Consider the following 23,865-nt stretch of genomic DNA (forward strand, 5'->3'; position numbering starts at 1 on the left):
CCATAAAACAAACTCCAAATAACAGCTGGAGCATTATTCACTTCTCTATGACATTACACTCTATACACTATCTTTTTACAACAATTGGCTAAATACACAGCTTCTGTCTCGTGTCCTGGACTTTGAGTACCGTACTTTTCGGACTATAAAGCGCACCTGCATATAAGCCGCAGCAGCTAAATTGTCCGTCTGTCTTGCTCTCGTTCTGTCTCTCGGTTCCACTTTCACTTTGGCGCGCTACCTGTCTCACTCTTTTCCGGCCTCCAGCTTTTCCTGCTGGAGCCCGCCGCTTAAAGGTGGCGGGCGCGGACCGGTCATAGAGCCCATAGTGTTAAAGGTGGTTAATTTTACCTGTGAAATCCATAGATTTAGGAGGTTCCCTAGTGGCCGTTAGCTGTACACAAAAAATGGGAGGAAAAGTCGCGGCTTATAGTCCGAAAAGTACGGTAGTCAAGAACGCTAATCTAACGAAGCTCACACTTTTAGACACTTGTCTCTTCAATTCTTACTTTATTGCAGATTTCGAGAGTACATCAAAATTCTGTAATTACTACTGTCACACAATTATAGAGGGCAGACAGTTTCATGAGCATGATTCAAAGTGTGTGTGTGTGTGTTGTGTCTCTGTGCGAGTGTCACCTTGGCTATTGGCGCCTCTGCCAGACGAATGAAGAGTCTGTTGATGCCTGGAGCCGGGCTGAAGGAGTAGATGAAGTGACTGTCCTATAAAGAAATGTGGAAAGATAGCTATTAATTTACAGGAACGGGGAACTAAATGCATGCAAAGCTCTAAGGTGCAAGTCATTCTGAGCCTCCTGCAGCTGCTGTACCAGGAAGATGGGCAGCTGGAACTTGTCGTTGAGCACGACGGCGTGAACGCTGCAGGGTCCGCAGAGCCGCGCCGTGATCTCATTCAGGAAGTTGGCGTGGAAGATGAAGAGGAGGATGCCCGAGCCTGCAGCGGAAGAAGGACAGAGGTATTGTGGGAGAGGAACATTTAGTAAGGATAAAAAAGATAGAAGATGGAGGTCTAGAGAGGCATAGAAATGAGTATGTCAAATGCAACCCAGGGCTGGGTGATGGATCAATAAGATGATGTCTCGTCTTATCCTATTGAGAAGAAATCATAGATCAGAAGTCCCTCCTTTTCCGGTGGACCTCCATGGGACCTTATTTCGGAAAAAGTATGTATTGAAGTAAATAGAGAGCGAGAACGTATCTTTTGATTCCGTTTGAATTGTGCCATGAATTACACATATGATGTTTGTCAATCTTAAAAAATCATTTCCAAGTCAAAAAAGTCACAGTTTGTCGTAAAACTGTTGAAATATAAGACTATGAAAAATACGCATCTAGAAAGACTACAAATCCCAGAGTCCCGGTCCCGCATACTGGCTCTCACGGAACCGACTAACTCCCCTTGTGTGTATGCACAGCTCTCAACGTGCCCAGACTTGGAGTGATTTTCACCTCTTTTAATACTTTCTACCTCGTTCTGAAAGAAAGAGGTGAGATGTTTCAACGTGACGTCCGTCTTGGTGTGTGGTGCGAGATGGGAGATGTAGTTCATTGAGCGGTTTCACACAAACAAAAGTGTTACTTCACAGTTTCACGACACATTTAAAAAAATTTGACTTGCAAAATTATCTTTTAAATGGTCAAACATCATATGTGTAATTCGTGGCTCAATTCAAACGGGATCGAAGGATAATCTTTCTTTCTCCATTGACTTCAATGCATACTTTTTACGAAAATAAGGTCCCATGGAGCTCCCCGGAGAGGGAGGGACTTCGCCTCTCTATATACACACAATAAAAAAATCACACACTAACTCTAAATTATCTGAAAACCTGATCTTAAACGCAATATCAGTTCAAAATGAAGGTAGTGGTTTGCTTTTTAAATCACTTTATAACCTCCAAATTAAAGGCTGTGTTTTACCCTCTTGTTGTGGCTGTGACTTGAAGCCGAACTCCAGCGAGAAGTCGGGCCCCTCACAGAGCCGGTGGCAGGCGAGAGGGAAGACGGGCTCCAGCAGCACCAGGCGAGACTCAAAGTACGCTCTGATGGCGTCCTCCGCTACACTGGCCAGCCTGAGAGACAGAAACAAACCGTCACTTTACAAACAAAATACAGAGGGACCAATGGAAACGTTGTCATGTTGCCGTTGTTCAGCATGGAAACATTCATTAGCTAACAATCACATTATTGTTCTGTTAATATAAAGGGAGGTCAGGTACTCTTTAAAGCAGTTGCTAGTTATGGGTACAAGTACACTTCAAAGCCCATACTTATTTACTTTCACTTGAGTAAATAAGTTTAGTCAGTACTTCTACTTTTACCAGAGTATTTTTAAATATCTGTACTTCTACTTGAGTAAAGGATGTGTGTACTTTTGTCATCTCTGGGTAAAGCTGTAATGACTTAGCACTACTGTGTTACATTACTGTTTTACCTGGTGTTTAAAACCAGTGTGAGAAAAAGTTTTTAGAGAGTACTTGTCCATGGACAAGTGAGTTTGGCAATTTACTTGTCCGAATACATGTTTTACTTGTCCAGAATGGACAACATTTTGGCCACTGGAATCTTCTTCTTCGTCATCGTATTTTACATTTCCCCACGTTTTTTACGACACCGCTAACGTAAGTGAGCCGTAAGATTTTACTGCATCACACATAGGGTTGGATATCGTTTGGATTTTAACGATTCCGGTTCTGCTTTTCGATTCCGGTTATTTTCGGTTCTCGATTCCGGTTCTTTGAGAGGGTAAAAATAAGTCAAACTGGGAGAAAAATATATTTATGAAAACATTAAGTCAAATCTGTATTCCTATTTACAAATCACTTCATACTGTTGAATTTCTTACGGTTATTGAATACAATTATATAAAAATAATCTCTGCATTGTTTAGTTAGTTCTAAGTGGTGCAGTTTGAGAATGTACAACTGGCCCAGTGTCCTCTGATGCTACACTGCAACCTGCCTGTGAGACAGAGTCCAACCACACATGTCCAACACATAGGCCTAATAATAATAATAATAATAATACATTATATTTATAGTCTATAGGCCTAGCGCTTTTCTACAACTCAAAGACGCTTACACATGTCCTGCAACACACATGCTGCAGCTGCCCAGCTGCTCACTGTTTGTAAAAGTAAATAAATAGTATTTTCATTTCATTAATGTACTTTCTATACCCTGCTACATAAACAATACTGACATCCCTGTGCTCCTCTGAGAGGAGGCGAAAGGATATTCAGTCCACCCCCCACTTGTAAAAAAATAGCACTTTACTACCCCCCCCAATGCGAATGAGTTCTGCCTTTTGTAAACTGAATGTATCAATAACTTGTCAATAAACGTCACTTGTCCACCGGACAAGTCAATTGAAAGATCTACTCGTCCGATATTGTAAATAACACGTCCCGGACGGTGGGACGTGTACTTTTTCGCACACTGGTTTATTAGTAATTTATTACATGGCTTAGTTGAATACTCTATTATGATTGGTCAATTCAGAACACATGACACATTGTTAATCCAGAACAGACAGACCGCTGTCAAGCACGTATTGACCGTTGTTAAGGACGCTCACATCTGCACAAAAAAGTCAGTTCGATTTAACTGTATACAGTTTTCGAACTGACAAGACAAGAGCGACAAGAAAACAGCGGAGAAGTAACGGGCAGAAACCATAGACTGTATATATGGCAGAAACCCTCCTTTTTACGCAGCGGTCCAGACATAGACATCAAACGGCAAAACATATTCAGTTGCCAGTTACTTTGGCATTAGGGCAGGGATATCTAGATACTTTCCAAGGTTTGACATAATGAATTGTGCTACTTTTAAAGCAAGCAACGATGTTTTCAAATCTGTAATCAAAAAGCTCCGCCCTCCTGCCGTTGCTACATTTTTAAAACCGTAACAACGGACTATTTTTCTTGGCACATGCATGTCAATTTAAACCAAGACATACAACTATTTTTTAAATCAATAAAAACATTTTCTAAATCCATAAAAGCATTTCTTCATCCAATTAATATTGGGAGTCATATCTTTACTTTGTTGAGAACGTGGCCATGTAATATGCGGGATTATTATATTATTATTATTAGGGACATTATCCCTTACATAGTGCTTTGTGACACACCAGGAATCCTTACAGTATTCTAATGTTTGACTCACATGCTGACGTGGTCCTTGATCAGGTCGCACACCATCAGGTTGTTGCCCAGCTTGGCGAAGTACATGGCAGCGGTCTTGGTTTTGGACATGATGTTGCAGTCCGCTCCGTACTCCAGCAGGAGGCGCACTACGTCAGCGTTCCCTCTTTTGCAAGCCTGCAGTGAAGGAGAGGAAATATTTACCAAAACAGCCCGTGTCCCATTTACAGATCTTACCACTGTAAAGCACTGAGTACAAGAGCCTTAAATCTTCTTTCTCTAGTCTTTATTTATTTGATTTAAAAATGTTCTAATGTAAAAAATATATGGCGTTGGATGGATTATTGGCGTAAACTATTTTATTATGTATGAATATGTATGAAAAGAAATTAATAAAAACGTAAAGAACAACACAAATATTCTTATTCTCGTCTCATCACCTTTACCTTAAATTTAAACACGTTTCAATCAATCTGGTTTTGAGACTTTGATTGCAATCAGTAATAATACTATTTATAATCGACTATGTATGCTTAACAATTGACATTTCTAAAGGACCTATATTACATGTAAGACTTTTATAGGCATATAATAGATTTTAAGAATGATATTTTCAAGCTTTTAAATTATTCTTAAAAAGTGGTCGACGTTGTTTGAGACTGATGTGTGGTGTAACGGTCCAACTTGGGTTGTTTTAGGTGTTCTGAGGTGTGTGTGTGTTTATTTGTGAAATGCAGCTTCACCTTCATCAGGGCCGTCTCCCCACTGAGTGTCTGAGCGTTGACGCAGGAGCCCGCCTCCAGCAGGATGGCAACGGTTGTCAGAAAGTTCTGACGGAGGATAGAGATTAAGGAGAAAACGTGTGAAAAAACACCCAAAAAGTGATGACGGCAGATGTTACTACGATCGCTAACACATTTTCTGAAATGTGTGAAAACTGCTCGGGAAGATGAAATTAAAACTTTTTTTTGGGTAATGAAATGATGCTGCAAGTTTGTCTGTTTGCGCATGTGTGTATTTTGAGTACATTTTTGTAATAAGTTTAAAAATCGATTATCCCTAAATCAGATTCAAGTTCTTCCATCACTTTCTCAAGATGTTAAATCTAATGTGTTCGCAAACTTTGGCTTATGGACAGGAGGCAGCATTATAATTCATTTGGAGTTGTGTCTCTGGCCAACTTATGAATGTTAGTCTAATCTTTATTCTCCTTTTGTCTCCTCCAGTTCTGGATGGAAAAGTTCTAAATGAAATATGCACCAATGCACATTCTCAAATATTGAAGTGACTGTTATTTTGTATATATTGACTGTTGTGTTTTTATTTAGGTCTTAATGTGTGCACACCAGTGGCGGTTCTAGAACATTTTACATGGGGGGGCAAAGGGGAGGCAAGAGGTCATGCCAGGGTGGATAGTACGTGGTATTTGATACTGTATCAAACCTATTTATTGTTAATTCATGCCCTAACACAAGTGTTCTTAATGCACAAGAGAAACAAGGTGTTCAGACAAACAAGCGGGTGCCCTTTGAGTCCCCCAAGCTTACCTCAACCATTTTAAATGAAAGGAAACTACAAAATGTATTTTAAAGCAATTAATCAATGGAACAGGTTGTTTTGCATTACAATGTAAAATTAAATATATATTTTGTTTTAAAAAAAATTGGTTGTCTTAGACAGACATATTTGCATGTCCTCACTAAGCATTATTACGTATTAATTTAATATTAAACAAATCAAAATGGCCAATTATCCCAATATGTTGCTGCTAATATAATCATATGCTTGTCAACTTTAACTGATCAAAAATCAATTCTGAAAAAATACTTGAATTATCTATGAAATTGCAATATTGTCCCTCAGTTTGTTTCAACCCCGTCACGCCATACCATTTACCCTCCTATTCAAATAATGGATCAGTCCATGTGTGATCTGCATCGAGGGAATTACATCACAAGAGTGTCAGTTTCTCCTCTTACCTATATTTCAGTTTTTGTATTTTCAGATTAAGATTGACAAGCTCAACATTTCAACTATGTTGTATGAATTAATAATAGTAAATAATTAATAGTTTTGCAAAATATTACAATTTTGTAATGTCCTTGACTTCCATGTGGTGCCATATCTTAGCTAAACAAGGTCTCATGTCTACTTTTTGTCAAAAACTTCAACCCTGTTGAAATTCCTAGTAGGCCTAATTATTTATATGTTGTGCCTGAGGTGGGAACATGTAAGTAGTCCACTACTAGATGTTATGACCAAACATTTTGGTTTCATTTTTCAAAGATATAAAGACCCAAAAGGCACCCGATTCAGAGAATACTCAGAATTCTGCATACTGTAAGTACTTAGTTATAATTAAGTACACAAATGACATCACCCATCTCTTCAGAGAGCTACAGGTGACCTGTGCAGCAACACATTTCAATCAATATGTGTCAATACTAAGAGCTGCTAGATTGAGCTGCTGTGATGGAATATGTAAGGAGAATAAGAACATACCATGTGGTCCAGCTGGAGTTTCATCTGCCTCCTGATCCCTGCCTCTGGCCCTCTTTCTGATACTTCATCTTTATTTCTCACATACATTTCTTCTTCTTCACTAATGTCTTCATCTCCTCCTCTTCCTCCTGCTCTGACCCTCCTGGTCTCTTCATCTCCTCCTCTTCCTCCTGCTCTGACCCTCCTGGTCTCTTCCTCCTGCTCTGACCCTCCTGGTCTCTTCATCTCCTCCTCTTCCTCCTGGTCTCTTCCTCCTGCTCTGACCCTCCTGGTCTCTTCATCTCCTCCTCTTCCTCCTGCTCTGACCCTCCTGGTCTCTTCATCTCCTCCTCTTCCTCCTGCTCTGATCCTCCTGGTCTCTTCATCTCCTCCTCTTCCTCCTGCTCTGACCCTCCTGGTCTCTTCATCTCCTCCTCTTCCTCCTGCTCTGACCCTCCTGGTCTCTTCATCTTTCTTTTCCTCTATCTGTTCGTCCTGATCACTTCTCATGTATTTTTGTTGTTGTTGAATCACTCCAGCTACTCTGGCCTGCAAGAGTCTACTTGTGAAAAGCACTGGTACAAATGCTTGTATAACTTTACACGTTAGGGCCATGTAGCTAATATGTAGCATATCATAAATATAACATCAGAAAGTATTGATCAAGCGCACACGGGCAGCTGTGTTTGGATCCAGTTTTTACGGTAAAGGATGTATCCTGGTTTCATTGATCTGGCCTCATGGCTGTGATGTGTAGTTTACGTGGATTTAATAGTTTAGCAAAGTGATAGTATTTTGTAACGTAACGCCCCAAACAGCGCCGTCTGTTAAACGCTATCGATTCAAACGGCAGTGTTTTATTCATATTTAGTTTCAAGCTCTCGTCCTTAGTAAAAACAAAACTAGTGGAAGGGGAAATGCTCCCAGGGGAAGCTGATCCATAGGTGCTGGGACAGCTCGCTCCCTCTCTGCAGCGGTGTGAGCCGCGGTCTGTGTGGCAGCTGCCCCCCCCTGGTGCACATGTAAAAATGTGTCTTTGATTCTGTGTATATATATATATATATATATATATATATATATATATATATATATATATATATATATATATATATATATATATATATATATATATATATATATATATATATATAAATATTTGCACACATATTTTTAGATACATTTGTTTTTATATTCGGGATTGTGGGAAACGGTATTTCGATCTCTCTGTCTGTACACACAAACTGGAAGATTGACAATAAAGTTGACTTTGATAGCTTCATAGAAACATTGTCATTTGAGGTAAAATGCACTGTTACCTTTTCAGCAGCGTGCATCAGCGCTGTGGTGCCGTTCTTCTGTCGTCCGTTCACCTTCACCCCCTTCCTTATCAGCAGCCTGAGGATGTCGTCCTGCCCCCCCACTGCTGCCAGCATGCTCAGAGACATGCCGCTGCTATCCTGCGGACAAACAGACAAATATAGAGCTACATGTCACAGACGTGGGTGGGCAATCGGCAACTGTGGATTTTTAATTAGCAGGTTTTTAATTGTGTAACAGCTGGAGAGGGGGAATCACTTCGATGGAACTAAAAGAGATGGATTTTGAGGTATAAATATATCCCAATTTTAATCTTAATCTCGTTTTGGACCGAGACTCACCACCATCTAAGATTGGATATAGACTACGGCTTTTTTTCTTTTCACATTCATAATGGGTCAAATTTGCTTTAAAAAATTCAAAATCAATTTCTGTTTTTAAATAATTTTACATTAATCCTTTGGTGGAAATTCAAGTTTGATCAAATGTGCATAAGAAATGTAAAATAAGTGTTACGGTTTTTCACTGATATTGTTATTTTAAATAATCAAAATCATTCAAAAATATAAATTTTTCTTCTAATCGTTCCATTAAAAAAAAGAATAAGCAGCCTGGTACTCTCTGGATAGATCGCCACAGACCAAAAGAAAACATTCACACGCGTTTCATTCATCTCTAACCTGACTTACATGCCTTTACACACACAGAGGAAGCATGATTTAGGTAATCAAGGCTTGTCCTTTAGCATCACAAGCAGGTACAAATATTCAATAATTTCCTTTACATTTATCATCATTGGATTGGCACAACAGTTTTATACAAACATTCATACTTACCAAGACACAAGTCCTACGAATCCTGGCAAATGCTAGCACACTAAACAAGATCGTGAAGATGGCAAACATTATACCTGCCATTCACTAGCATGATAGCATGTTTACACTTGTTTTTTGAACACAAACTCTTTAAAGTTTAAATCAAGAAGCATTTTATTGTACAAGCTGGGGTTATAAGTTCCTTACAGTACTTGATCATAAGCATTAGGAGAAGGAAACATAATTACAACAGGATGAAGAGTAAAACGCACAGTGTGCTCATACAATGGCAATGAGAGGAAGTTATAACTATACAGGGGAATGTTGCTTTGCAACACCAAACAGCAAGTGTAGCGTCTGAATGAAAATTAAACATCTGTAGACACTACTGTATACCGCAACTTTCAAAAGCTATACAAGGAAAACATGTGAATGAGCACACGTGTCACATGATCGGGCTCACAGTCAAGGTGTTGTTTGTCTGACTCTCAGGGCTTTGGGTACAACAACAATGGTTATTCTAAAACATATTCACTACAGTTGGTATTCAGGATCACACAAACAGCCTTGGTGCAATCTGAAAGTCTAAACCATAACTTTAGCTTCCTGATCACAAAGACATTTTTAAAAACGACTGCAGAAGGCATGTTCTTTTCTGGTGTCCTAATAACGAAAGACACGACTGACCAGACTAAACATCAGATTTAAACCTGTGAATATCCAATGGAAAATAAACACTACAGTGCCAATGTTTTAAACTGAAATTTGTCTTGTGACCAGCAATCTGCTATTGACAATGTGGATGGTACGTGGTACGTGTTTGACAGGAACAAAGTTCAGCTTAAAAATTAAATGTGTATTTTGTGAGCAAATAAAACACTGTCTTTCAGTCAAAGGTGATATTGACTATATTAAATTTACTAGACCTTTAAAGGTGGGGTAGGTAAGTTTCAGAAACCGGCTCGAGCGCACTAAAATTAGTCTCATTTTTATTCTGGTCATACATTTATTTAAGGCAATCTGATTTTGGCTACTAGATATCAATATCCAGATAGTAAAAGCTTAAAAGGAAGTAATACAACTTAGACAAATGTAGTGTATAAACCTCAAATCAGAGTATACGAAATATGATAAAATACTCAAATGTTCCGCACCGTTGCTGTAGTGATACAAAAATACAACAACCAAAGCTTACAGCAGCTTATTAATAAACATACAACAAAACTAAAAACTTAAACATGAAAAAACATTATTAACAAGATTCATGGTTAGGTGAGAGGTATACACATGGAGTTCCTAATTCTCTAACATCAGCAGGGAAGGTATACCATTACTGCTGCAGACTATCAGGAGCCATCTACAATATAGGCTACTGGCTAAAGAAAGAACACAGTACACTTTGGGAATTATGTAAAGCAAATCTACCCACATCTATCATGTTGGAGGGACTGGATGCAAATACTGCTGGTAGGTTTTCCATTTGTTTTATGATCATCAAAATCCATAAAAACACTACTGAAAACAGTACAGGCAGAAAGACAGGTGTTTCAGTAGGTATTGACGTAAAGAAGAGTAAAAATCCCTCTGGAAATGTCTCACTGAGGCTACCTTCGCTCAGTTCCACATATCATTCGTTTGAAAATATCAAAGCGTGTTTAGGTGCCGCAGTTGCTTCATCCCAAAGCCAGTGACTAATTGCAGGTGGCAAATCCTGGAACAAATTAGGTTTACATTTACTAAATGATCACACATCTAAATTAGAGCACTTTCCAGAGATCAAACCCGTGATGATTGGACAACTGGACAGAGGTACATAACTGACTGTCACATATGCAATCTAACCATATTAAAACATTGCCGTCAGCCTTTTTCTAAGCCAAAGCTACAGTACAAACGTCCTTAGTTAGACCCATTTAGCGTATAGTCATGCAACAGTACCAATGGACATGATTCTGAATACTTTGAACTTTAAACAAAGATGTGACTAAAAGAAAGGCAGGGCAGACACCAATTCACTGCTGAATTATTAAGGTAAAAGCTACAGCCCTTGCACGCCTCTAAAATCACTTATTGTTTTTTGGAAGTCCATTCGAAATATTTACAGGGACATATAAACAGGACCATCCCACTCCGTGTGTGGATTATTTTGTGTCTCTGGTTCATGTCCTTCACTCGGTTTGGAGGCCACAACATGCCCTCTTCTTTTAAATGACTGAATTGAGTTATGTACAAAATACTTGACATCCCTCCATGTCCTGCTGTTTAAGGCAGGTTCAGCAGCTAAACATGCATCACAATCCTTTTTGCCTGGCACTTTCACAAGTGTACAGAAGTCTCCCATCTGATGCCTCACAGCATCCTGCTCCTCCTTGCTCCACAACCTCTTGTTTCTCTTTTGAGGCTTGTCAGCTGGACTGACTTGTCCTCCTGCACTTGACCCACTTTCCTGTCCAACTGGTGTTCTGTCAGAAACACCCGTTCTATGGACTGTTGGGACAACCTGAGCAGTTGTAGGAGCCCGAGGTGGTGATCCTGTGGAGTACCCAGGTGTACTTACATTGTTCAAAGGCGTGAAAGAAGAAACAATTGGCCTATTTCTGTCAGTTATTGCTGAGAAAGCAGTGGCCATCGGTGCAATTGTGTTCAATGGCGTGAATGTAGGAACCATTGAAGTGCTTGGGACAGTAAAGGTGCTAAAATGAGGAATCATGGATGAACCTGTATTGTCCTGTGGTGTATACACAGAAGATATTGACATACTTGTGGCATTCTGTGTATAAGGGGACAACGGCATTATGATGTTGTTCTCCGATGTGTATGCAGGAGGCATTAGTGCATGTGTTGTGTTGTGTGGAGTAAATGTAGGAACCACTTGTGTATCAGTAGCGTTTAATGGTGTGAAAGTTGAAATCAACTGTTGACTTGTAAGGTTCATGTCTGCACTAGTAGAACACAAGGACGCATACGTTGAAGTCATCTCCTGGGAGAAATTGGTTGGGACCATTGTCATACAACAATTACTTTCAGTCAGATGATCGAGATTCACTGTTGTCAAACTACACACAACGTTCGAGTCTTCCAAATCTTTCTCTGTGCTTTGGACTCCACCGTTTGAACTCTCGGTTAAACTCCCGTCAGATTTATGGTGGTTACTTCTCCTCCGTATTGTCTGTAGTGTGTTGTGTACGTAGTTTTTGACGTCGGTCCAAGATCTCCCACAAAGATCTGGTTCAGAAGCTATGCAAGCATTGCACTCTTTTTTGCCTGGAACCTTTAACTCTGTGATAAATTCACTCAAGTAACGCTTCACTGCGGCCTGCTCCCACTCACTCCAGGGTCTTCTCTTTAAAGCAGGCTTCTCTACAGTTCCTAAAAAGATAAAGTGTATCATGGTTAAACAAAGAAAATAAAGAATGCATTAGTCTCTACATTTGAAGTGATAGACTCAAGAGCTTGACCGTTCATTCCTGATCTTAGAAAATGGAAGATTTTGTTTAATTGGCTTTTGTTTGTCTGATTGAAGTTGATTGTTCTGGAGTATTTGTCTGAGTGCTTTTTAGCAGCGTGGGGTGTCTCGTTTTCTTATGCACCTCAGAGTCTTTGCAGGAGCGCCCTAGTTTAAATCATTTGAACTCAGAGCAGAAAAGCTTCTGACAAGATGGACCCTATGTGGTGGCTTACTTTCAATGTCTTCCGAGGCAATCTGCAAAACAGTTGATCAAACTGTGGCCTACTTTCTAACCTTTAAGCGACTGACTAGCTTTTAGCCAACATTGTTTTACCCCGTTTTGTTAGAAACGTAAGGAAAGGTGATTTGGTGGTACAAAAAAGAAAAAGCGAAGGCTTCTAGTTAAAAAACTACGACAAAAAAGGCAGTTGACTGCGCCCAAGCTATGAAAAGTAAAGACTGTCAATTGTTGTTCATGAATTAACTGTCAAGTTCTGGAAGCGATCACAGGTCAATCTACTGATAAATACAGTGTCGTAGGTTAAATACAGATTGGAACAGCAATACTTTGAGCCCTTGGAAATAAAAGAACACATTAATGCAAAAGGTACTCACCATCACTTGCATTGGTAGGGGGACTTGATGGAAGCGTTCGATCCATTTTGAGAAGCTGTTGGCTCATTTCCTCCAGCAGTAATGCATTTTTTGAGAGACTGTAAGACTCCTGGCCACTGCTTCCCAACATCTTGGATACTTGATCCACTTCGTGTTCACTCAGGCTCATGAGCTGCCAGCAAAGGGCAATTTGCTCTCTTAATGATGAGGACAGAAGGGCTTCAGGGTTTTTTACTCCACATTCCATTGCAGACCTTCGGAAACAATCCAATGCTCTGATGAAGGACGGACCTTCAGTCCGTGCAAACAGGTATGGGTTCATTTTTGACACGCCCGCTTGTTCTCTATTTTCAACGAGCAAATCGATTGATAAAACCATTTTCTCTGTGAGCAGAACCAGCATGTTTCTCCCGAACTGACCTTCTAGTTCTAATCTGGTGAAACTGCTACCAAGGTCCAGCTCCAATTTAGTGCTTTTTCTAATTTGATCTGCAGAGGGCATAAATGTTCCACAACTCTTCTTATTATAACTTTGCAAAAGCAATCTACCAATATTTCCTACCCGTCCTCTGTTGAACAAACACACATCTGCAAGGGTGGCCTCGCTGAGCTTTTTCCAAGTTGACAAATTAGGACTTTCTTTCAGCTCCTTCCTTGCTTCTTCTTCTTCCCCCGTGATAAACGTGTGGAGTTTCATCAGATCTTCCGTCACAGTGGATTTGTCTACTTCCACTTTCTTAACGTCTTGCTTTTGGGATAATGCGAGAGCTTTGCGAGAAAAACACTCACTCCACTTTGTATCGAGAAGTTGTATGAACTTTCTTACTTCACTTTCTGTTTCACCGTCCTCCGTCATGCGGCTTTCCCCAAAAGCTATTTCTGCAGCACGTTTCAGAGAGTAGCGAATCTTGGAGACGAGGGAAATTGTTTTAAACTTACTGGAACTGGGGTCAAAGCCACTAAGTTTTTTGGCCCCTTCAATGGCTAATCCAAATCTGGATGGAAGGCATATTTCATGCAGGTACTTTACGCTGCCATCAAGCTCATTTACAGCGACCACAAATCTACCTAATTCCCTCATCTTTTGTGCAATATAAGCAAACTGAGACTTGTCATGGTCATACTTGGCAGACAACGCATTTCCATATTTACAAATAAGGGGATCGTTTCTAACATGCCTTGAAATATCATCTTGATGCATGATGTGGATGATTTCCTCGCACCCACCAATTAAGAACTCTGACATTGGAAGCAGTCGGGAGGCAGCACTATGGACTCTGCTTTTCTTAGTTTTATCAGAAGATTTCTGATCTCCCTTTCTGGCCTTACATGACCGCTCATGCCTCCATAAATCTGTTTTGCGATAAAAAGCAAAGCAGTGCTGGCAAGGAAGGAAGTCGCGTACTGATATGCTCGGATTTTTAACCTGTTTCTTGGTGACAATTTTCCCTTCGCCACTTTTGAGAACTTGGCAATTATGTTCATAATCTCCTTTATTTCGAATCTGGTCAAGTAGACTCTGTCTAACTCTGGAACCTTTGGGAAAGTGTATTGCATGGGTAACATCTGTTTCCTCTGCATGCCTTCTTTCCAAGTGCTTTGCAAGTTGGGTATAAGCGATTTTGCAATAAAAACAGAAGTGCTTTTTACCTGGCTCTTTTTTTTCCTCATCCACTTTAGCAGGAGTCAACTGAATAACTCTCTTACTGGATCGGGCTGGTTGTTTTCTCGCCACATATCTTCTGCGACACCATGGGCGCCTTTTACGAATCTCCTTTGTGCTTGACTGAAATGTATCTTTACCATCTGACTGACCTGCCTCTGCCTCATCACTTGAGCCATTTGAGTCCTCAGGGGCATTGCCATTTTGTTCTGTATTGTCATCGTTTCTTGTAAGCATCCCTTCTGCATTTGTGTTATCTGAATGAACAAAGTTCAAACTCATTTTACTTGTAAAACAACCATTTGCGTCCTCTGACATCTTGTCTTCTGGTGCTTGCTTCTGGTCTTCCTTTCCTTGACTTTTCTGCTTGGCAGCAGAATCAGAAGCAGCACTTTTTGATTCCGTTATATCCTTTCCACCATTTGGGATCAGTTCATGTTCCCTGAAAGTCACTTGCTCAGCATTTATACTGGCAGAACAGCTTGGCATTCTTTCTACCTCCATACCTTGTGGGAAATTCTCTTTTACTCTTTGAGTACCCTCGTAATTTCTGGCACTGTCAAGGTCAGAAGTCAACCTAAGAGCATTACCCGAACTTCTCTCTTCAATCAAGCTCCTCTCGCCTTCAAATGACCTCGCCTCACCAATAGTACAAGCCTGCAAGAGAACAAGTATATGTAAGACTCATTGCCAAATCAGATTCCATGTATAATTTACTGAGTGAACCTAAAGCACAGACCCATTCAATCTGGGATAAACAAAATAAAGCTATATTTTAGTTTGAATTTTGGTTGTTAAGTGATGGTAAGTCAGGCAACTCGTTTTTGGTACCGTCTTTTAAACATTCTTTGCACATTTTCAAATGCTTTTTAACGCATAAGCACCTTGGCTATGCCCCACCAAGATCCAGGCTCATTCAAACAGAAGTCAATGTGATGGCCACACATCACTTTTAGACCAACATCGGTAACAAAAGACCCTTCGACACCTCTCAAGTCTCCAGTACAAAAACCACATGTGACCCATTCGAGAACAGTTAATGGCTTTATTGGATCAAGCATTTTGATATTGTAAATGTCTAACCAAGTATATGTAGTCATGGCATGTTGGATGAAATGCTACATGAAGTGAACAGAATATGCACTGACGCTAGACCTACATTGACGTCTTGCATTTAAAGAAAACATATTTGTTATGTTATGAACAGCTTTTAGGATTAGCATAGCAGTTTTCCTCCAGTATAATATAAAAAAATGGGTGACTAGGTACAGATGCAAAACAATTGAATGGTGTTCAGCCATTTTAAGGTGAGAAAAACATATATATATATAATGTTGAATAAATGATAGTACTGGTGCATGCTGGTTGCACATGTCGTGTTATGCTAATCATTATGAAACATCTGAGAGCATATATACAAGTACCTGCTTCATAGAGATCATCTTGTCCCAATACTTCATGTTTTCAGTGTCTTCTTCCATTGTTGGGTTACCTGCAAGGAAAGATGACACAACAGTCTCTAATGTGTACATATCATCATGAATGAATAATGTTGAATGAATAAAGTGTCCAAGTTATCAATGTACAACTCCACTAGCTGCCATCATCACGTGTAATTAGAGCAATGAGCAATTTACCTTGGTGAAGATTCTTGTTCGCTTTTATAATCTTCTGCCCATATTACAACAATACCGTTCACGTTGAAAGTAATCAAAAAACATGATATGTTTAATTGAACTTTTATTATTTACCACAAAGTGTTCCATGCTTAAAAAAATTGCAATTGTAAACAAACTACATGGCTACATAAAAGAATATTCACAATATTGAAATATCCCTCAACACATGTCAAATATTTAATTTGATAAAACATGTAATGGCACACTCTTACCTGGGTTTGTAGCAGAAGTGAAGGTGATTTGGAGTTGTGAAGAATATCTTGAAGCGTTCAATTATTAGTAGACATGAAACCGTTAAGTCTGAGGTTTGAGATGTTGAAGAGAGAGATTCCTCGGTGCACCGTTTACATTTCTTTCATAGAAGCGCCGTTTGGGTTATTTGTTTAGATCCTTTAGTTGTAACGGTATGAAGTCATCTCTGCTTCAGCATGTAGCTCTCGTTTTTTTATTTTGACATGTACAATTATTTTAGGGTGTCCTCAGATATTCCAAAGACTCTCCATAAGTCTTAAAATGTAGTCAAATCACAAATAGATGATTGTATCTGAGACAGAAACAATGTCGTAAAATCTTTTGACGCGATGATCCAAGATGGTGGCGCGCAAAGACGCCGGTGATGCAGCGCCTTTTTTTCTCTTCGAGTTCAATTTGGCTGTGTCATGTCACCTTAAAACAAACACAATGTGCTGATCTTACCCCCTCCCACCGCTACTGACATTTCACCTGTTGCCAGCCGCCTCAGCTTGTCAGTAAATTGTAACGGTTTGTCAGCAGTAGCCTGACACCGCATTGGGCCGGGAAAACCGGAACATCTACCCAACTCTAGTCATAAGGAATAGGAGGTGCAAGATTTGTGCTCAAAAATGTAAAAAATGTCTCCCGTGAGGACACAGCATATGGGACAAAAGCCATTCTTGTGCAACCGTTGTTCGTGTGATATGGATCTCAAACCGTTCTACAACTTTGCTTCCATTTGAGCAAAATATAATGTAGTTTAACTCAATGTAAGTTCAACATTTTGTATGGTGATGACATGGCCGAGCAAGTCAAGGTTTTTTTCTACACACACACACTTCCATACACACTCACACACATACTGGGGACAACCAAGGTGCTAGCTGTAAACAAATTTAAATGTGGTTTTGTCTTGAAATTGAAGTACCAAGAAGCTATATCTAAATAAAATAAATAAAAACACAACATTTGTTTTAAAGATCGCAGATTGGTCAGCTGATTGTTTTTTTAACATGAACTAAAACATTTTGTAAGGGAAGGAACATACCTCCTGGTCCAGATTGTACTCCTCTTTGGAATTAAGAGCCAACTTTACAGCCATGTAATCTCCACTCTTCACAGCTTCCCGCAATTCACCTGACGGGGACAAGATGGAATTTTAAGATGTCAAAGATACATAACAATATATTGTGGAAAAAAACAAACAAATTATATGAACATCTTTTAAAAATGTAAATAAACATGAGGCCAGACCAGAAACTTTAGGGTATTTTTTAAATGTTACTAAATTATTTTATAAGCAGGAATGTAAGCATTACTTTTTTATTGAAGTTGTTAATGTTGGCCTGTTATGTTTGTAGTTAATTTTACATTATTACTAGAGCCGGGACTCGATTAATAAAATGTATCTAATTAATTAGAGGCTTTGTAATTAATTAATCGAAATTAATCGCATTTTTACAACAGTGGATGTTACTCCAAGTGGTCTACAGTCGAGTGCAATCCTTTGAGCCAGGGAGTTGGTTATTTTCTCAGACGTGGACTTACTTATCCTGGCCCTGAAACCAGTCGTCTGGTTGAGTGTGAGTTGGGTCAGGGTGTGGTTCCTTGCACTCGGAGTCGGGCTAACGTCCACGCTAGCTGCTACATGCTTTGCATTTAGGTGATACTTTAGGCTTGATGTGCTGCGGTGATATGCAAATTCTTTTTTGCATAATTTGCACACAACCGTGCTCTTATCGACGCTTCCATCCGTCCGTTTTTTTAAAACAAAATGTCCCATCCACGGGGCCGACCAAAGCGGTCTCATCAGCTTGTTCGTTCATGTTTGACTATTGTTCACCGTGGTTTGTTGTCGTTTGAAGTCCCATGCTGAAGTCATGAACGTTAGTTGGTGCTCCAGTATAATCGGTACGCCTGAAACTCATCCAGTGAGAAACGTTCCGCTGTGCAAAAATAAGTGCGATTAAAATGCGTTAATTTTTTTAACGCGTTAATTTTTGTGTAATTAATTAACGCGTTAAAGTCCCGGCCCGAATTATTACATTGCATTTAGCTGACGCTTTTATCCAAAGCGACTTACAATAAGTGCATTCGACCAGGAAGATACAAACTTGAAGTACATCAGGTTTCATAGAGCCAAAACATTTCAAGTGCTACTCCACTAGCTTTAGATAAGCCAGTCCTTTATTAGTATACAAGTGCTTTGTTAGTAATTGTATTGCTCAAAGTGGAGTCGAAAGAGATGAGTTTTTAGTCTGCGCCGGAAGATGTAATGAAACTTCAACTATTCATATTCAACGGTTGGCCTTCAATACGTTTGTTCCTGAAAACTCCTTGACTGCTTCTCGATAGCAGCAGCAGTGTCTCAAATGTGTCTGAGATGTGAATGGAAATACTCACTGGGTGATAATGGAGGACCTGACAGGATCTCGTCGTCTCCGTTCAGATGTTTCTGGAAGTCATCCAGCGTCATCCAGTCCAGGTTCAGGTCCATTCCTAGACTCAAAGTGGCTTGGCCCTTGTCTTTAAAACACACAATGCAGAGACAGAGATGCTTCATTAGTTGGCAGGTGGAAACTTTGCAAAATGCAACTCTGAAAATCTTCCGTACATATGCTTCGAACTTCAGTTCGTGTTTGTAGCAGGGATGGAACGATTCTTTGTTTTGCAAGTCAAACGTTATCTTGTAAAATGTAGTTTTTGGTGAAAAAATTAAGTTGTTTCTAGGGGAGGATAACATCTTATCAATTTCCATGTTCTTTCAAGTTTAAGTGCCCTGTGTTTAGGAGGGGGCTCTCGGAAATAAAGAGATTTAAATAATAAACGTTTTACTTGTTGGATTTGGGGAATCTTTGTAGCATTTCTAAATTAATAAGATCAAATCCAAAATAGCTCACAAGACATTGGTATTACAGCCCAAGTTTGCTTTGGATGGTTCGGTTAAAGTCAAATGTTTTAATTTTCAAGTTAAAAGTCATACATTTGTCCAACTTCAATTATTTCAATTCTGAGGTCAACAGAAAATGGACATATCAAAGTTACAAGATTGTTGTTTCATTATGAATAAAAAACAATTGGATATTTGGAAGCATCAATGATTATATTGGCCAATCAGATGCATACCAGATTTGTCAGCGCCCCCCGGTGGGTCCTGGGAGTCCTGATTGTCGTCACATGCCATGAAGAGCCTGGTCTCGCTGTCTTCCCTCCTCTTCCTCCTGTCCTCTGCGGGAGGTTTCCTCTCCCAGCCGGGCCGCTGTGCCTCCTCTGATCTCTCCTTCCTCTCCCGGGAATCTTCTCCAGGCTTCTGCTTTGCTGGAGTCTCCTCTGCTTCCCTCTCCTCGCTGTCCAGGCTGAAGCCAAAGCTCTGGCCAGGTCTGGAGGCTAAAGGACAGCAGACAAGTCGTCATATTTCTTGGGCTTCAAACAGCCTCCAAAGGCATTTACACATAAAACAAGAGACATAAAAAATGGCCGGTGTCATGCCGGTGTTGTGCCGGCCGGTGTCATGCATACCCTCTGATTGCTTGTTCTTCTCCGTCTTCTCGGACTCTGCTTTCTGAGCCGGAGACTCTTTGGTTGTCTTGGAGATCTTCTCAATCTTTCCTATTAGCTAGAAGTGGGGAAAATACAATGTTAACAGCTTGTAGTTTTTGGAGGTAAACTCACCGGAGTAGCAAGAACAGCGCAAACGTGAATGGTAACTAAGGTATATGAGAAGTTCAACATTTGACAGAATTATGAGAACTAAGGGTATTGCTTATTCTGAAAAAAATATGAATGTGGTCCTCTCCTGACTTACAAATGATTTACTTTTACTATATCGTTTTTCTAACAGTAGATTTAGGCATTGTATGCGCTTTCTGTTGCTACGTCCCGCAAAATGTGCGTATTATTACATGGTTAAGATAGCTTCACGAAGGATACAGGCCCGGGACACAAGCAGTGGTGTTACATCTCATTACCTAAATCAATCATTTATACAACGTAGTGTTGCACGGTGTACCGATACTTGAAAGGTACCGCGATACCCTGCCGTTAAAAACGTCACGATTCCTCCGTCTCATTAGTATCGGCACTTTAAGAATGACGGGGAAAAGTACTCCGGTGAGAAAGCGCCGTTACGTGTGTGTTCAGCGCTCTGCTTCCACTCCCTGCACTGCAGCCGTGCCTGCAGTCCTGCCCCTCTCAAGCACGCTCTAAGTCCCTCCCCTCTCTCGTGCACGCGGCCACGCGTTAGCTGCCAGAGCATGTGAGGAAACGAGAAGCATGGCTGCGAGTGGGAGTGACAAAAAAGACGCCAGAAGCGAAATTTGGAAGCATTTGAGCGATATCTCTGACAGTGAGGTTATGTTCTATTTTTGTCGGAGACCTCATTGTGTTGAATGTCATTTCTGTTGTTTAATATACAAATCTATTTTGACAAAAAAGTAGTTTGAGATGATGCTTATTTGTATTTAATACGAATTCTTGTCATTTATTTTATTTATTGTTCTCAATGTTTAAAAGTTTGTGTTCTGGTTCTGGTGTGAAATAAAGCACAATAATTACATTTATGAACATTTATACATCCCTTTTTTTAGAAAAGTATCGAAAAAGAATCGGAATCGCAATTCTTGACTTGGTATCGGTATTGAAACCAAAATATTGGTATCGTGACAACACTAATACAACGTTTAAACCAATAGACAATTTTCAAAAAACTTAAAAGCATGTATGACGTGAAAATCTCCATTTTCCATGTGTGTCACCTTACAGCAATGTTCAGATAAAGTGTGTATGCACTTTTGTCGAGTTAAACCAACATGCAACCCATTTTCGAGAGAGGGAGACTTCACCTTTGTGGGTTTGCTGCTGGTCTTCTCCGGGGGGGCCTGATGCCCGGGCTGCCTGCGGGGGGCGCGGTCTTTGGCCTCGCAGTTCAACAGGAACTTCTCAAACAGATTAGTGGAGCCTGTAGCGTCCTTCGCGCCCAACGGCTCCTCTTTAGCCACCTCCTCCTCCCTTAACTTGAGGCCGACTGCGGGTGTGACCGAGGAAGAGGAGGACGATGAGGATGTGGAGGAAGACGGGGCTTTGGGGGGTGCGGGCGTGATCTCCTGCCCTTTGCTCTTGGCTTTCTTGTGAAGGGTGGAGCTATCGCTAGAGTCTGAGTGCAGAGCAGTGTCCTCTTTCACTTTCGAGGTGAGGCTCTTCAGTTTTTGGAGGCTGCTTTCTTTCTGAGCGGCGTCTGGCTTTTTGCTCTTTTTGTCGTGGATGAGGTCTTTAATGCCCTGCAGCTTCCCTTCCAACCTCCCCTTGGTAGGTTTGGACTTGTCGTCAACGCGGGATTTTTCTGCCGACTTTGTCACCGTATCCGTTGATGCATTATCGTCCATTTGGGACTCTGATGGGCCGTCGCTCTGGTTCTCCTCCAGCGGTGCAGCGGCCTCATCTTCAGAGGTTTCTACCTTCCTGTCCTTCTTCCCTTTCCTCTTCTTCCCCTCCTCTACCTTGTTCTTCTTTTGTTTCCCTCCCTCTTTTCCCTTCTCCTTCTTGTGTTTTTTGGAGGGAACAGGCTCATCGTCCTCATCTTCAGATTCAACCAGACGCTTTTTGAAATCAGGCTTTTTCTCCTTTGGAGGAGAGGGTGGAGTCGGGGCTTTCTCTCCTTCCTCTTCCTCTTTGTCGGTGTCTGGTGCCGGGATCGGCCTCAACTGCTCCTTCCGTTTCTCTTTCTTCCTCTTCTTCTTCTTGTCCTTTGGAGGTAGTTCCTCTCTTACTTCTTCTTCCTCTTCTTCTTCTTCTTCTTCTTCCTGTACCCTTATCTTTTTCTTCTTCTTGAGAGGTGCCTCTGTGGGACGGTCTTTGTCACTGTCGATGTCTGAGTTTGCATCAAACAATTCGCTCTTTGAAGGCAGAGGTTTCTATTAGAAGGACAGATAAAGCACAATAAGATTTATATATCATTTTTGGCTATCTAGCTAAGGCAACATGAATTTAAAAAATACTAGGGGCTGAAATCTTCAAAGGGATCCACAAGTCTAACGGTCTACTCTCTGATAATTTATCTTTTTTGTGAATTTAACACTTATGTTGTGTTCGGGTCTCCCGTGACCCGTTTCAAGTTAAAATGATATAATAACTAGGGCCGGGACTTTAACGCGTTAATTAAGATTAATTAATTACACAAAAATTACCGCATTTTAGTCGCACTTATTTTTGCACAGCGGAACGTTTCTCACTGGATGAGTTTCAGGCGTACCGATTATACTGGAGCACCAACTAACGTTCATGACTTCAGCATGGGACTTCAAACAACAACAAACCACGGTGAACAATAGTCAAGCATGAACAAACAAGCTGATGAGACCGCTTTGGTCGGCCCCGTGGATGGGACATTTTGTTTTAAAAAATGGACGGATGGAAGCGTCGATAAGAGCACGGTTGTGTGCAAATTATGCAAAAACTATTTGCATATCACCGCAGCACATCAAGCCTAAAGTATCACCTAAATGCAAAGCATGTAGCAGCTAGCGTGGACGTTAGCCCGACTCCGAGTGCAAGGAACCACACCCTGACCCAACCCACACTCAACCAGATGACTGGTTTCAGGGCCAGTATAAGTAAGTCCACGTCTGAGAGAATAACCAACTCACTGGATTGCACTCGACTGTAGACCACTTGGAGTCAAATCCATGTGAAAATTGCTTCTCACTGTTCTCAGGTCAAATATGTATATTTGATTAAAAATGCGATTAATTTCGATTAATTAATTACAAAGTCTCTGATTAATTAGATTAATTTTTTTTATCGAGTCCCGGCTCTAATAATAACTAAACTCTAGTTGTTTTTTTTATCGGAACAAGGCTTCATGATATCCTCCACAGCAGATATATAAACACTACAAAACTGATTTTTACCATTTTAGCCAAGTCTGAAGGTCTCTAAAAAAAAAAGCGTATAATTTGGTGTTCGGGTCTGGGGAGACCCAGCAGAATTGTTGGGGGTGACTCGGGGTCAAATTTGGCCCAAGATTCATCTTTGACTTTAGACACTCCTCCCCCTCCCCCTCCATCCACTGTAACAATCATTTTTCACTACATGCACCTGGTCTCCCCTCGCTCTGCCCCCTCCCCCACGGGAACTCCACCTTTCTCCAAGAATATGTGCACTAACACCTGAACCTGAACTCACACATGCACAATATGTGGTGTAATGAGTTTTGGGCCATAACATTAAATTACAACAGGATTGTACGGTTATGAATGCATAATAAGTTAGTTATGATGTAGTTCAAACAATATTGGATGATAGTCATTTTTTTTTTTTTTTTTGGACTCAGATAAATCATGGGTCAAAATGTACTCGCGAACAGCTTTCGAACACAACACAAGGGTCAAAACCCAGTGTTTTTCTGAAAAGGATAGCGATACATCTATTCTCGCTCAGATATTTGGTAT

At 40.5% G+C, this 23,865-nt stretch overlaps 1 protein-coding gene across 2 annotated transcripts in view; it reads right to left on the bottom strand.

Annotated features, from left to right (window-relative positions):
• The window catches only part of mphosph8 (M-phase phosphoprotein 8), a 29,334-nt gene that overhangs the window by 1,931 nt on the left and 3,538 nt on the right, over window positions 1-23,865 (bottom strand). Inside the window, exons 3-13 of one of the 2 annotated variants that reach the window (XM_034109467.2) lie at window positions 21,262-22,329; window positions 19,940-20,036; window positions 19,547-19,807; window positions 18,824-18,946; window positions 17,469-17,557; window positions 7,966-8,106; window positions 4,912-4,998; window positions 4,191-4,345; window positions 1,942-2,093; window positions 831-955; window positions 640-723 (exon numbers count right to left, since the gene is read on the bottom strand). In XM_034109467.2, coding sequence (XP_033965358.1) covers window positions 640-723; window positions 831-955; window positions 1,942-2,093; window positions 4,191-4,345; window positions 4,912-4,998; window positions 7,966-8,106; window positions 17,469-17,557; window positions 18,824-18,946; window positions 19,547-19,807; window positions 19,940-20,036; window positions 21,262-22,329 — 2,382 coding nt within the window. Of the gene's footprint in view, window positions 1-639; window positions 724-830; window positions 956-1,941; window positions 2,094-4,190; window positions 4,346-4,911; window positions 4,999-7,965; window positions 8,107-8,937; window positions 12,151-12,844; window positions 15,165-17,468; window positions 17,558-18,823; window positions 18,947-19,546; window positions 19,808-19,939; window positions 20,037-21,261; window positions 22,330-23,865 lie in introns of those variants that run through there. The other variant, XM_034109466.1, reaches the window with a different exon arrangement.

The sequence above is a fragment of the Pseudochaenichthys georgianus genome, chromosome 21 (genome assembly GCF_902827115.2).
Source record: "Pseudochaenichthys georgianus chromosome 21, fPseGeo1.2, whole genome shotgun sequence".
In the NCBI taxonomy this organism is placed as follows: Eukaryota; Metazoa; Chordata; class Actinopteri; order Perciformes; family Channichthyidae; genus Pseudochaenichthys; species Pseudochaenichthys georgianus.